The sequence below is a fragment of the Tenrec ecaudatus genome, chromosome 6 (genome assembly GCF_050624435.1).
Source record: "Tenrec ecaudatus isolate mTenEca1 chromosome 6, mTenEca1.hap1, whole genome shotgun sequence".
In the NCBI taxonomy this organism is placed as follows: Eukaryota; Metazoa; Chordata; class Mammalia; order Afrosoricida; family Tenrecidae; genus Tenrec; species Tenrec ecaudatus.
The window spans coordinates 109,834,568-109,850,567 of record NC_134535.1 but is presented as its reverse complement, the minus strand read 5'-3'; the positions used below and the strand labels follow the sequence as shown (position 1 = coordinate 109,850,567).

The 16,000-nt window shown below is 42.2% G+C and overlaps 1 protein-coding gene across 2 annotated transcripts in view; it reads right to left on the bottom strand.

The window, feature by feature from the left end:
* ABCC9 (ATP binding cassette subfamily C member 9) overlaps window positions 1-16,000 on the bottom strand; it is a 122,484-nt gene that overhangs the window by 20,246 nt on the left and 86,238 nt on the right. For both annotated transcript variants that reach the window (XM_075553054.1, XM_075553055.1), the window contains exons 28-29: window positions 14,526-14,618; window positions 4,091-4,193 (exon numbers count right to left, since the gene is read on the bottom strand). In XM_075553054.1, coding sequence (XP_075409169.1) covers window positions 4,091-4,193; window positions 14,526-14,618 — 196 coding nt within the window. The remainder of the gene's footprint in view (window positions 1-4,090; window positions 4,194-14,525; window positions 14,619-16,000) is intronic.

The following is a 16,000-nucleotide window of genomic DNA, read 5'->3' as shown; positions in this document are numbered from 1 at the left end:
GAACATGGAGGAAATGAATGCAGATGAACATGGCGGAAATGAATGCGGAATGAACATGGAGGAAATGAATGCGGAATGAACATGGAGGAAATGAATGCGGAATGAACATGGAGGAAATGAATGCGGAATGAACATGGAGGAAATGAATGCAGATGAACATGGCGGAAATGAATGCGGAATGAACATGGCGGAAATGAATGCGGAATGAACATGGAGGAAATGAATGCGGAATGAACATGGAGGAAATGAATGCGAATGAACATGGAGGCTAGAGTTCAAGCTTCCATAGAGAAAACTCTTTACCCGGAAGAAGGAAGCAATGGGTGATGGTCTTTACTTTTACTTAATATGAAAAAGGCATATTTAAAAAAGGAAAAGAGTAACACAAATTGGAAGGGGGCTGAGGTAGTTAGTTCATTGTGCCAACCTGGCCAATAAACACATGTGGGGTTAATTGAAGGGTGGAGAGATAAACGGCTCCGTGAGCCGCGCCTTTCTAGTTCTCGGGTCTCTTGATTTCTGATGGTCGGACCAGGGTGCAGCTGCCTTAGCCAGTTCCCTGCTTCAGCTGGCAAGGCTCACTTCCTGCAAGACATCCCTGAGGAGAAGCCACATGGACCTACACCGATCCAGACCTGGGTGCTGGGGAACCCGTGTTGAGAGCCCTCCCAGCACTGAGATGCTTACACGCTCACTGACTCAGCTTTCCTCCTGCAGTCGGCATCATTGGGTCTGTTTTGTGAGATGGAGGAGGACTTTGTGGATTGGTGTTGGACATATGGGCTAATGTTGGACTTGTGGCTCGGGCAGGACTGGATTGGGATGTTTTCTTGTTGTATACTTACTCTTTATAGAAAACTCTCTCTTTAAGGTGAGTGTTTCTGTGGATTTGTTTCTCTAATGTACCCAGACTAACACAGAGGCAGATAACAAAATTTGGACAGGACTTAGGGATCTCCGCAGAGTCAACAAAATATGTTTGTATTCTGGTTTCCCTCCTTTCCTTGGGGTTTTCTATCAATGGAAGTCGGTGGCCTTGCCTTGGAGCGGTACAATCATGAATGGAAAGAAAGGGCAAACAGCGCTAGAAGGCCATTGCATAATGCTTTCTCTCCCTTAAGAAGGCAAGTGTGTGGATCAGAGCAGATGCAATCATCATAACTGCATCCGAAACCCTTTTTGCTTCCTCGGATATGGCCCCACTGTGGCATCCCTCCTGGTGTCATTTCTGTGGTGTTTCTGTTCTAGGGTCTCTAAGAGCATTTGGTTTAAATGTGCATTTGTGTTCATTTCCTTAGCCATAGGGCAAAACATAGGAGGAGGAGGAAGTTGAGTTGATTCTCCGATGCAGATGTATTGGACCAAATAGTTTTCAGTACTTGCTTTTTAAACATGACTTTCAAGGGAGAACATGTCCAGCTGTGAGGTTCACAGAGACTGTCACATCCTCGTCTCTAAGGTTGTGTATCTCAATATTCATGCTCCTGACACATACCAGTTATGTCTAACGAAATTGTGCTTCCAGTGATGTGGAGACGTCCAGAGCAGCACAGTAGGAATGAAGTACATTATTCATTTAAATGTGCTACACTTGGGAGAAAACGCTCTACCTGAAGAGCAATGGCTGATTTAACTTACTTCATGTCACCCCGGGTCACCTGTCCCTGAAGGACAGCACTTACCTGGTGAAAATGAAAACTCTCAGTGTAGTCAGAAGCACAGAATGGATGTGAGTAGATTGGCCTTAAGTCAGATCTCTGGAGTGTCCAGAGGGATGCGTGTGTGCCTGTGTACTTACCCACATAAATGGACGGCCATAAATATAACAGGTGAATGAAAAGCTCCTACACAAAAGGCTTGGGTCTTGACTTTTCCCCCCAGATAATATGAAGAGGATGTTGCAATAAATTAATAAAAGTCTCTTACCAACAATTTAAAAAGAAGCATAAATTCTTTCATTTTTTGTATTAGTTTCCAAGGAAGAGCTTGGGTAAGGAGACTACATAGTAAATGTTGGAAGCATGCTAATGCTCACAAAACCACGAAGGCAACACCTCATAACAAAGATATGATCCTACAGCAGAAAAAAATCGGCAGATTCTGCCATTCCAGTTCCAAATGTTAGTATTTTCTTTAGGGTTTCTACAGATGGGCTAAGAATACTTGTATCTCAAGCTAGGCCCGCCTTTTCACACGCGGGCTGAGGCTGTGTGTCAATCAAAATTCAAGCATTCTGAGCTTGTCTGCTGTTCGGATTTTTTTTCTGACCTCTCCTTTCTTGGCAGTCTGGGGGCTCTAGCTTCTTGTCTTTGGGCCACAAGAAGGCAACCTATGGTTTGCTGGCAAGTTTCCCATTAAAACATGTGTCCATCAAGCTGACAGTGGGAAGCACTGGAGCACAGACAAAGGAGACATACCCACCTCTAGTCCAAAGCAAACACACTTTCCCCTAAAAAAAGGACTCAATCTCCAAGGGTAGGAGACCTCTTGTGATGGTGGGACGTGCTTGCATCAAGCTACTTCATGATTAATCTTATTCAGTATAAGACTTTTTTTCCTTCTTATACAAAAAAAGAAAAACAAACAGTAAAACTCCAGCGAGCTTCAAGACTAGATTTAGGAACCTAATCACCCGTTCCCACTGAGTCAATTCCAAGGCCCAGTGACCCTATAATACTCTTTAAGGCAGAGAAAGCCTCTTCTTTCTCCAGAGTAGCTGTTGTTGGTTTTGCTGTGCAGGCTTTACCATTACCAGCTCAAAGCAAAACCCAAACCATATGCAACTTTTCATCTGTGCTCATGTTTATCTAGAGGTAATTAAAGAGAAATTCTGTCCTGTCCTAACTCCTACAGCTACAAGCAAAGAATTTATCCACAGCCAATGCTTATATATAAAATTTGTGAGATGTAATTGTGTAATGTTGCTAAGTAGTTTGTACAGATAGTTAACACAGTAGCAGAGGATTTATGCAAACTGATGAGAAATTGTGATACCTACCATTCACCAGGATGACCAGGAACCCTTATCAATCAGTTACTCAGAATCTGAAGTGGGCTCTTTGATTGCAATCTTATTAAGGTCCCTTTACCATCTGCCTTCTCTGATCTGCTGAGTGTTCAGATCAAAGAGTGTTTAAGGTAGGGATGCATAATCAATGAGATGAGGTTCTTACAATACCACAGGTAGCCTTGTCTTTTAAAAAAATAGCATATAATTATTTTAAAATGAAGATTACAGTCCATTACCCAATAGATTACTCATGTTGTATTTTACTCAAGCCAACCTGAAAACTTTACCTCCTTCCCCTTTGAAGCTTCTCTTTCATCTGTCACTGGTATCTTACTTCAATTGGTGGCTTCCATTTCTCTTTATCACTGGCATATTACTTCTCTTTCATCTATCACTGGCATATTACTTCAATTGGTGGCTTTAGATGACACTAACCAGGATAGGTAGAGACTCCATTTATGTTCTCATTCATCCATCCATTCAAAACACATGCATTGAGTGCATTTGCTAAGTATTCTAAGAAGTGACTTTTTACGGTACGATTTTTAATCCTACCACTTGGATGGGTGGCAAAGTTGTATTCTGGGAGATTAGCTGGGAGATTGCTAGACCATGTCTGTGTGATGCCCATGTCCTCCTACATAAGACTGGGGAGAAGGCAACAGATGGCAGCCTCCTACAATTTGGGCTAATGTGATCCTCCGCAGGTTTAAAACATAGAAAGCCGTCTTCTGTCTGCTTCTCCAGCCCAGGGAGGAAATGAGCACATCTGTTCACTTGTCAACTCTGCTTGTTTGAAAACGAAGAATTTGAAGTCATACAAATATTTGCCATTCCAATAACTTATGTAATCTAGAGACTAATGAACACAAAATTAATTTTTGCAAAGAGGACACTCGTCACTAGCTAAAACATGTTGACAAATTTCACCTGTGGTCAGAACAAACCTGAGCTGTTTTTCAAATGCAGAAAATGTGAACATACTGTGAATCTCAGTAGAAGACAAATTTTTGCAACTGTCTCCTATTTGCATCAGGCCTCTTCTCTGGTTTCCATTTCGAAATTATGAAATGAACATACCGTCCTGACCTCTAGCCATCTGTTGGCAGCTGAGAGAAACAAGTAGGCAATGTTGTTTGTGTCTGTCAGTTCCAGCATACGTTGCTGAAATCTGTTTTCATGCCTGCAGAAAACAAAATATTATGATGTTAGCCACGCGACGGGAGAAGGAATAAAAAAAACACTCTCACTTACTACTACACGATTCACTCAGCATCGTGACAGAATGGTGGGTTGGAATGAGCAGCAAATGGGCTTCTCCTTCAAATTAAAGGTCAGCCGTGACTACTGCATTCTTGGGGCTCTCGATGGTGTTGTACAGCGATCCCGTCCCTTCTCACACCACTGCTAAGGGAGGGAGCCCTTCTGATTGCAAAACCTTGCACAGATCCCATTTCCTAAATATCAAAGTCATTATTGTAGCCATTCTACCTACTCTTGATTGCGTTTGCTTTGCTTTTCCAAATAATACTCTAGAGTTGAGTGGGGAGTGCCAGATGGAAACCAGGAGACTGTGCATTTATACGTATTTATATATTCATATATATACATAAGTACATAGGTATGTAGACAGAGCTTTTGCTTGATGTTTCTGTAACCAAAGAAGAAAATTGATGAGATGAAGAGGAATTGAGCTACCCTGAAGATGTAAATTGTATTATTTAATAAAGTCTTTTCAATGTCCAAATATTCTAAATTATTTGTAAGGATGGCCATGTATGAAAGGAATCTTTGGCTTGTAATATTGTTAGGGAACTATGGAATGTATATTTTCAATAATTATCCTTGGTCAAATAAATTTCAGTCCTGATATTCAGCATAATCAGGACCAATTTTGTAAAGGCTGTTTTATAAAACAAACTGTTGATTCTGAAAAATTCTTCCCTCTTGAATATGTGAGCTATTCTCTCACACAAAGTCATGCTGTATGGTGGTGGGGGGGAATCTTTTTTAAATATCAAAAATAATCTCTTCGTTTTTCAATTGCTTTCCCCGGGCACAAGAAACTGTGGGAGGCTGGGTAACACCATCACAACAACTGGTTGCCAGCTTGAGGGAAACACCCAATCAAACTCCACAGCTGCGGCTTGTTTGTGTTGACCTGCCTTCTACAGGTTATGTTTGCCATAAATAGCCCAAATTTATTTGACAGACTTACAGTGACTTATGTTTGATAAAAAGTGCTCCGAGACCCCGAAAATTCATTTTTTTAATTGCAAAACTTTATGGGGGAAAAATTACATGTCAAAGAATGAAGAAGTCCTGGGTGGGGTGCTCACTTAGTATCAGATACTTGATAGCTATCCAATCAATTTGATCATTCCAATATGCCAAACCAGATAAATCAGGATAATTCAGTCAGACAGCAACATCTGATCTACCATAATCAAATGATTCAGTAATGAGAGCCAAAGTATGACCTAATTTTTTGTTTTTAGCCTTGACCCAAATGCCATGCACAGGAAGACCTGTGCTGAAGGGCAACGCATGGGGTTAGGGCTAAGCAGGCAAACAAATCATGCCTATAACATAGTTCACAAAGACAACGTTCCACCCTCTACTCTGTTGAATGCACCTGGGAGTCTTAGAAACTCGTGAGCAGAGGAAAGAAGAGTGATCAAAAGCTACAAGGAAATAATCTGTCCAATGGACTAATGGTTCGCACAAACATCAGTTTCCAAAACCCTGAAACCAGAAGAACTAGATGGTGCCCAGCTACCCCTCCAACTGCTCTGGAAAAGGATCGCATTAGGAGGCCCTGGAAAGAGTGGGAGAAAAACATGAAACAGAACTCAAAATCATAAAAGAGACCCAAGTTTTCTGGTCAGATAGAGACTGGTGGAACCCACCCCAGACTATGTCCCTTAATCCCCCTTCAGACCTGGAACTGAACTCAGCCCAGTGTTACAATAATCAACCGCTTAAGATCAAATGTGCAGCATTTCCCCATGGACAAAGTTCAAAGGGTTAGGAAAGAAGGAGGAATGGAAACAGGAAACGCAGGAGGAAGTGGGATAAGTGATGGCGAATTGAGGGGACTCCAATGGATGAGTGAAACAAAATGTATATAAATTGCAGAATGTGAAATAGGTAGTCTGCGTTGTAAATCTTAACCTAATTTACAATTTAAAAAAGAAAGCAAACCTAATATCCCGATATCTGGATTGTGAATGGACTTACTCCTGTGTCTTGGTGAATCCGCAGGGGAGATCATGTGCGTTCTGTCTCTACTTAGTCTTAATTCATTGGTTAGGCATTGGGTTGCTAATCTCACAGTCAGTAGTTTGAACCCAACTCTCACCCCCCCACCATCCAGTCAAAGAGGGAGAAAGAGGAGGCTTTGGGCTCCCACAAAGATCCTACAGCCCCAACAAACCCTGGGAGCAGGTCTGTTCTGTCCTATAGGGTCGCTATGAGTTGGAAGCAACTCAATGGCCATGAGTTTGGTTGGGGTTTCAGTGCAAGTAAAGGCTTGAAGCCATCTCAATGATCTTAAAACTGCACATGAGCCAAAAGAAGTTGGTTGGGATGAAGAAATTGCTGTGAGTAGGAGTTAGTTCAAAAGTTTCAATGTGAGGGCAAATTTATATAACCTTAAAGGGCAAGGAGAACTTGTCAGTAAATCAGAGGGATCTGTGTGTTGTAATTAACAGAAAAGGTGACCCCAGGTTTATAATTTACAGGGTGAGTGAATATGAAGTGTAAGGAGATGCATAGATGTCAGGTTCATTCTTTCTCTACTTGCATGGTAGACACACTTTCATCCATTCATTCAGAAACATTTACCAAGCATCAACTCTCATGAAGGCAGTCTGCTATACATTGAGGATACCCATATGAATAAGCTAGGAACTCTGCTTGTTGACTCATGTCTAGTGAATGATGTAAATGGTGTCATGTAAAAGTGTTGTAACACGGTGCTTAATTAGAACAGCCACGTGCACAAAATTCTACATGAAGATAAAGGCAGAGATGGTTTACATTGACCAGAGGCTTCAACAGGTAGGGAATGGTATCGATGGTGGGAAAGAGAGGTTAAGCAATGTTTCACTGAGAGCAGGGAGGATGGTCTCAGAGGCTTTAAGGAGTGAGTTAAATTTTTCAGGTGAGAAAGTAAAGAAATGTATTTTCATGTTGACAAAACAACATGAGCAATAGCAAGGAAACTCAATACGTTTAAGGGCTGCAGACAGGTCCCTGTCCTTAGAGGCTTACGGTGCAGACACTAGAGATGCAGCCCGTTGGACCCAGGCCAGTGGACCCCATTTGAGATGAACACCAAACACTTGACGGTGACAAAGCACTTTGTCTGGGATTCTTGTTACTGCCCCTTCACTTTGGGGATATGATTTCAGATACACTCTTAAAGAGTTTGTAAATGGAGCTGGCAACTGTCTGAAGCAGCAGTGAGCGGGGAGGGGTGAAAATGCAGTGAACATTCTTTCTGTGTGTTTCTATTTGGCAAGGAACCTTCTGTTTTCCTAATGGAAACTTTGACACAGTCTGTATCTTTTCATCCACATCCAACTCATCTTCTGAACATTCTTAGACCTTTATTCTGTCAGACAAAAAGAAAAAAAGAAGAGAAAGGTCACAGAAATCTCCGTCTCAGTTAACTCTGAGACTTGAGGGAGTTCCTTGCTTCATCTGAGTACACCATGAACCCGGAGTGCAGGGGAGGAAAGGCAGTCCAATCAGTCAGTACTCACTTTCCCAAAGAGCAGGAGACTCTAGGGATTCCTGGTAGCTTGAAAGAAAGCAACACATGGATGGAAAAGAACATGTTTGGTTCCGGACCACAAGTAGTACCAAAATGTAAAGTATCTCCAAGTGCATCTGATAGCAGCAGAACACCCCCTCAAAATATGCTTTCTATTTCCCTTCTATTTAAAATTTCATATGTGCATGGTATCGAATGTTCACTTTAACAATGCCCTCTGGAAGATCTCATTGTGGATGAGTATGATGCAGGTACTTCTAGATAAAGGTTAGGCTGCATTCCCCCTCCCCTCTCCAATAACAATATAAACACTGAAGGTAATATCTAGTGACACAGTGGTGAGGTGCCCATTGCTAACCAAAATGTTTGCAGTTCACATCCACTGCTACTTGTTCCACGGAAGAAAGATGTGGCAGTCTGCTTATGTAAAAATTATCTGCTTGGAATCTTCGTGGGGAAGTTTTAATCTGTCCTATAGTGGTGCTATGGCATTAGAATCAACTAATCATTGTAATAGCTACTTGGAAGTTTTCTTAATGTAAAATTCTAAATGATTGTTGTCATTGACATTGAATCTATTCTGACTCATGGTGACCTCATATGTGTGCAGTAGAACTGCCCCCATTGGGTTTTCTGGGCTGTGACCTTTCAGCAGTAGATTGCCAGGCTTCTCCTTCTGAGGGGCCCCTGAACGGGATCAAAGCATGGACTTTTGGGCTGGTATCCATAGTGGATACTGTTTATGCCCTTCAAAAAAAAGAAAGATAGAAAGATGGTCAAATCAAGTCCAATCAAGTGTGGTGAAGTGGGTAATGAAATATCTGAACCAATTCTTTCTTTTATTCTAATTCTTCCTTAGTTTCTTTAAAACAGTCAATCCATGTCCCTGCCACAATCAGCGAGTGACATTCATTCATCCCGTCAGGGAAACAGTTGTGGGCACAGTATGTTGAGCTCGTCAACTTCCATTACCCACCAGCTGGCTGGAGCCCAGGCTCTTCTCTCCGTGTGCTAGAAGAGGAGCTACGGAATAAATCTTGTTCAAGGTGAGCTGACCTTTCTATGTGTGCCCTTGAACAGTGCAGCTGATCTTCCATGGAGACTTGCTCCATCAATTGGCCCACTTCACCTGCATTTCCACTTTTTCTCTTCAGCTTTGAAAAATCTGTAGGCCATTACCCTTAAACACAAGAAGCAAATGAGCCCACCCAAACCTCCCCAACCATAGAGAAGTTTCTTGGAAGGATAGCCTTCCTTTGCCCTTTTCACGGTCAGATTGACTGTTGATCCTTCAGCCCTCTGAAAGCTGCCCGGTTAAGTTATAGCTCCAGAAGCTGCAAGGATGCTATAGCCAGTGAGCAATTTGGGGCCATCATTGATTCTGATACATCCAGGTTTCCAGAAGCAGCTAACATTTGGCTTCTGAAAATGGCCTTCTTCATTTCATTTCAACGACACCACTATCCTGAGTCTTTCTCTATCACTCAGATGGCTTATGCTTTTCAATTGGTTGAAACTGTTTTATTTTGGTGCCGTGGCATGTGGTCAGCCATGGTCAGTGAGAACACGAGCCCTCCCACTGTTGTTTCATGAGAGAGGAAGTCAAGACAGAAATAAGGTTCCTTGCAGTGGTGTTGTTTACGGTCCAGAGGAATCGGACAGCAGAACAGCAACCCCTCAGGGATTCTGGGCCTATCTGCGACGTGGGTAGAGAAGAGGTAAATATTTTCTTACCAGGAGTAGCAAATTCATGCATATAAGTTGCTCTCAGAAGTCTTAGCTGACCACATTAAGGGCTTTGGTGACCACTATGGACGCCAAGTACTTCCTTGCTACCTCGTATGTAGTTAAAAATGTATAAAGCATGGGAAGGGAATCAGTCAAAGGGGCTGTCTTCGTGACCTAGTGCTGTTATAACAGAAACACAATCAGTGGGAGCCTTTAATTGACACACTCAATGCTCATGGAAGTAGCAGTCAAGAGCTCAAAGGACACATTGCATTGGGCAAATCTGCTGCACGGGACCTCAATGAAGTGTCGAAAAGCAAAGGTACTTGAGGATAAGGTGCACCCGACCTAAGTCAATAGCTGCATATGCATGTGAAAGTTGGACATTGACTAAGGAAGACTCGAGTAGTATCAATGTATTTGAACTATGTATGGTGTTGGCAAAGCCTATGGGAAATACCGCGGAATTCTAAAAGAATAAACAGATCTGTCTTTTGGAGAAGTACATCCAGAAGGCTCCTTAGAGGTAAGGATGGTGAGACCTCATCTCACAGACTTTGAACATGTGATCAGAAGGGACCAGTCCCTGGAGAAGGACATCGGGCTCGGTCAAGGGGAGGGCCAGTGCAAAGGAGGAAGGCCCGCAACAAGAGGGAATGACACCAGGGCTGCAACATTGAGAACATTTGTGAGGACGATGCAGACCAGGCAGGGTTTCATTCTGATGTACACATGGTCGCTCTGAGTAGGAACCAACTCAGTGACGCCTAACACAACACCATCTTGAGAAATTTCATTATGTACTTTATGCCCAATTCTGTTAACATTCCAAAGATAAAGATATAAGACAGTTTTCAATTTGTCTTTTTCAAACATGGGGTATGGAGGAATGCGGATGGAGATACAGACACACAAACAGATGATTAGGATATGGTAAATGTTAATATTGAGATCTTAAGAAGGACATGGAATCTACATTCTGGTACCTGGAAGACTTCCCACAGATGATGATAATCAATGTTAATGTCAGCAACCAGATAAGCTGTGGTTGGTTAAATTTAGAAGAAACTGCCTTGCTTACTCTGAAGCAGGCACCTAAGAGGATCAACTTTGTTTAAATAGTCAGCAGTGGACAGATCATATGTCCCACAGGTTTTGTTTTAATCCACCTGATGATTAAATCCTGGTATTCTGCAACTTTAATCTAAGCCCCTCTATTCTCAGTCTAATTCCTGCTGCTAGTGAGTTACAGGCTGGGATCTGGCAGGCCTCTGGACACAAAGGAAATGCGTTTCCCCACATACCCCTGCAGTTCCAAGGAAGGTGCCGGGCAGATGAGGTACATTTCCTCATGAATGGTTGAGAGCAGAGATAGCATAAAGGCAGAGTGGGGAAATAGGAGATTTCACCACCCCCACAATGGCTGAAGGGGCGCTAAGGTTTCGGGTCTGGAGATGAGGGCACAGCCTGAAGTACAGGAACACACATCCTTAGAAAGAAGAGGTTCACCCCCAAGAACCAGCCGATAGCAGAAGACCTGCCAGAAAACCAGCTCTCTGCTTGGTTGGCAGTTCAAAACCACCAGCAGATCCTCTGGGGAGAAAAAGACTGGGTCTTACTCCTGTGACCAGTGAGTCTCTGAAACCTGCAGGGGGTCACCGTGAGTCAGCACTGACTCCATGGCAGCAAGTCTGGGTTTTGGGGTTTGGTTTGGTCATGTAGCGTTTATGCATTGGACTGTGACCAGTAAGGTCAGCAGTTCGATACCACCATCCGCTCCTCGGGAGAATGATGGGACTCTCTACTTGCATAAAGAGCTATAGTCTCAGAAACTCACAAGGACAGTTATACGCTGTTCCACAGAGTAATCATGAGTTGGTGTGGGCTCAATGACTGAGGAAGGAGGGCCTTTAGCGTTCTTTTCCAAGTATTCCCTTCAATAAAATCACTCTTTCTGTTCAAACCTTTTCTCTGACTCTGGTCTGAATTTTGTCCTTTACCTGAAATTTTGTCTTGTCAGTGGGCCAAAAACAGAGAAGTGGAGAGGCTCAATACCTTGACCCAACTTCTGGTAACACTCTTGACAATCAAATCCATGACCAAAATTTTACATAATACCTTTAGAAGGATGATAGCTAAACCTGTTACCTTTAGCCTTGAGCTACTTTGCAAATATCAAACTTACATAAAATCTCCACCTGGATATTTGATCAGCCACCTCCATTGTTCAGAGCGGACTTCTTTATTTCCTTCCTCCATTGTCTCTATTTGAATTTTTGAACTTGGAGAATTGTACTCACTCATGGAAATTAGAAATGTAGAAGGAATCATCTTCAACTTCTCCCTCAATCTTACTTCTCACATTTAATTAGTCCCTAATTTCACAGAACCCATTTCCTAAATAGTTCTCAATTCTATGCTTTCTCTCCATTCCCCCAGTTCCACCTTTAGCCAGCTCTTGTCACCTACAAGTCTGTATAATCTCTGGGTACCTTCTTGTCTTTGTTCTCAACCATCCCACATGCGTTTTTGATAGTACACCAGTTATTCTGATGAAAACAACTCAATCTTGCGCCTCTCCTGCTAAAAGTCCTTCAGTGACTACCACATATGGGAACAATAAAATCCAAGATCTTTTAAAGAATACATTCGATGCCTTTTATCTATTGGTCTCCATTTACCTTTTCAACCGGCATACCAATTACCACCCTTTGTAGACTACATTAAAACAATGCTTTATAAATTAGAAACTTTCACACTTTTTTCCTATCCATTGCCTCTATTTTGAATAATGTATCCACTTTATCTGTCAAGTGAACTACTACTATTTATTGGAAGATTTGTTACTGAATAACTATCCCTTTGTTCCTTTGAGATATGCATCTTGTAATACATATCTTAAACAATATATTATATTACTTTTTTTCTTAATCCACTCTTCCACTCAGGAAGCTATAGGGCAGTTTTATTCTATCCTATGCATTGGAATCAACTGAGCTGCCACCAATTTGGTTTGGTTAGTTTTTCTCCCACTAAGGACTGTGAATTCATTCTTTAGGGCAGAGTCCGGGCAAGACAAAAAGTCAGGTAATGCTTTTCTTGAGCATGGCATTATTCCAGGTGTTGATACAACAAAGCATATAGAAGGTCTAATTGCATAGGCTTACATTCTAGTTGGAAGGGATAGGCAGTAAACTGTAAACAGATTTTAAAAAATAATTACGTTACTCAGATAAACATGACAAAGAAAATAAACAGGTAATATAGCAGGCAAATGGCAAATAGTTCCATCTTTAGCTGGTATGAATTGGAAAGGCCTTACCAATTTCAGTCAAGAGCAAAACCTCACATACGTAAAGCATTGAAATAAGTATTTCTGAAATAAATTAACTTGAAAAGACTGTTCAGGTGAATAAAATAGGTTAAATATTGCACAGAATAAATAACACTGAGAACTGCGAGACAGGAATAGCATATAAATTTTAACTTTAAAATCTACATTCAATGTCAATCAATAATTTTACCATCCTTAATAAACTCACTCCACTGAGTCAATTCTGACTCATCGTGAGCCTATGGGGCAGGGTCGAACTGCCCCTGTGTGTTTCTGAGGCTACAGCTCTAAGGGAGCAGAAAGCCTCATTTTTCTCCCACACCTCCATAGAAAGCACAAATCACCATGGCAGGAAAACATACCACTGCAGAAAGTGTGCGTGATTCATGAAGAATTTATATGGTACATAATTTTGTGGTTGCTGCGTCTTAATGTACTTTTAGATGCAATTCTGTATTCTTCTAACTCACTGCCATCGAGTCAATTCCAACTCATCTTTAAGAAAGCCTTGTTTCTTCCTCGTATTCCTTGTTGTTGTTGTTGTTAGGGGTCGTACAGGCCCACAGCAAGCCTACACTCAACAGAATAAAACACCGCACTGTTCTGCGCCATCCTTGCAATTTCTCCTATGGCTGAGCCCATTGTTATGGTCACTATGTCATTGCATCTTGTGGGCCTTCCTAGTTTTTCACTGCCCTTCCACTTTACCAAGCATAATGTCCTTCTCCTGGGACTGGTCTCTCCAGATAAAATATTCTGGCCATAATATTCCTTAGGTTTTATATTTTACTTAAGTAAAAAAATGGCTGGTTGAAATCCAATTTCATTTGGGGTTGCAGTGAAATTTAATTCTTTAAAATGTCAATTTTCTGGATTAAGTGAAATATTCAGCAATGCCAGTTTTTTTTCCCTGATCTTACCTGAAAAAGGAAAACAGGGCAAAGTAACTTTTATGTGTGTTAAGTACACACTCTATCCAAATCTTACTACTATGGACATAGTAGTTTACCGATAATTACTGTTTACCGATATTTAAGAAAATGAACAGATTTAAAAAATAAATTTGTGGTAATATTAGTACCTTGTTTTTATTTTTTTTCATTATGTTTCCTTGAACTTGCTTAAACCAAACCAAACTGGCTGCCATCAAGTCGATGCTGACTCATACCGTCTCCCTGTGAGTTTCCAAGACTGTAACTATTCACTGGAGTAGAAAGCCCCGCCTGTCTCCCCAGGAGCTGCATGTGGTTTCAAACTGCTGACCGTGTGGATTGCAGCCCTGTAACCACTGCACCACCAGGGCCCCACCACCACTGGCTGCTTATCCGGAGCCCCCTGGGGTGGCGCTTTCCGTGCATCCTTTCAAGTAATCCACCACCACGGGAAACGAGGCTGATTCCTTCCTTTCCCAGATGAACAGACTGATGCTAGGGACACACAGCTAACACACTTCAGTATAATGTTCATTCTTTCTTCATGCCTGTCCAAATTTCAGATGATTCAAACTCTAATTTTGATCATAGCGGAACTGGTTTTTATGCTCTGTTCCAGGGACACACACACACACACACACACACACACACACACACCAGTAACAACAACCAGCTATTTGTAGATAGCTATTTGTTCACGATGTAATTGTCTACGCAGCAGTATCAAAGCGTGGTACTGACCGAAACGCCCGGATAGTGGTGAGCCCCTCAGCGGTCTCTGAGAAGTGGCAAAGCAGGGGGAGCTGGGTGCTGTCATCCAGTTCCTGGAGGTCCCTGGAGCAGAGAGAAATGCAAGAATAAGCTTCACATGTGTTCAGCATAAAACCCAAGTACCCGTTACTACTTACCATGAGTCATTGTAGCGTCTTCCTTCCCATCAGCAGGTCACAGGCCAAAGAGGAAGAGAAAGATAGCCCAGGCTGATGTCACAGGCGAAACAATACAACTTTGTAAAACTGTCAAAGCACATTGCTATAGAGATAAGAGGACTAAGCACGTCAATCACCCTAAGCAATGGGAGCTGTTTTCTTTGAGTAGGTGGAGTTTAGGTCAAACTTAAGGCATGAGGAGAGCTGCAGGGAAACAGACGACAAGAAGAGCACTTCTGCTACTAGAACAACACAAGCACGCAGATAGGTCTGAAAGCATCCGGTGAGTTGAGTGTGGCTAACACCTCGAAACTCTTGGAGGTGTCCTTGTGGAACAAGGCTACTTTTAAGAATGGGCACGATTAGATGGTAGATATAGAATAGATGGAAAAATCACTGAAGATCAGAAACAAAATGAATGCAAACATTTCTAGAGATAGGTCATGACCAAGAGCCAATGATACTTGTGCTCCAGGCCATGGACACACACACACACACACTCACACACACACAACAGTAGCAATTTTCAGCTAAGGAAGAAGTCCAGGCTGCGCTGAAGCTATTGGCAAAAACCAAGGCTCCAGGAATTGACGGAATACCAACTGAAATGTTTCCACAAGCTGATGAAGCACTGGACACACTCTTTGGTCTATGCCAAGAAATTTGGAGGACAGCTATCTCACCAACCAACTGGAAGAAATTTATATCCGTAACCATTCCAAAGAAAGGTAACCCCACCGAATGTGGAAATTACCGAAGAGTACCATTAATATTACAGGAAAGTAAAATGTTCCTGAAGATCTTTCGCCAATGGTTGCAGCAGTACAGGGAAAGGGAGTGGCCAGACGTGCGGGCCAGCTTTGGAAAAGGCTGTGGATAAAGGATATTATTGGTGAAGCCACGTGGATCGTGGCTTAAAGCAGAGCCTACCACCACTTGTGTTTGGTTGATTGTACAAGGCCAGTAGACTGTGCAGTTCATAGCCAAATATGGACAACATTGGAAAGAATGGGAATGCCCGAACATTTCCTGGTGCTCGCAGGGAACCTGTATATGGATCAGGAGGTCATTCAAACAGAACGAGGGAAGATGGGCGGCATGGTTTAAAGGCAGGCAATTGTGTGCATCAGGGTTGTATTCTCTCACCACACTTATTGAATCTCTATACTGAGCACATACTCTGAGAAGCTGGACTATATAAAGAAAAACGCAGCATCAGGAAGCTCAAAGGAACTAAAAATAGAATAGGTAGCGCAATCATTGAATGCTTGGTGCACAAATGCCAGA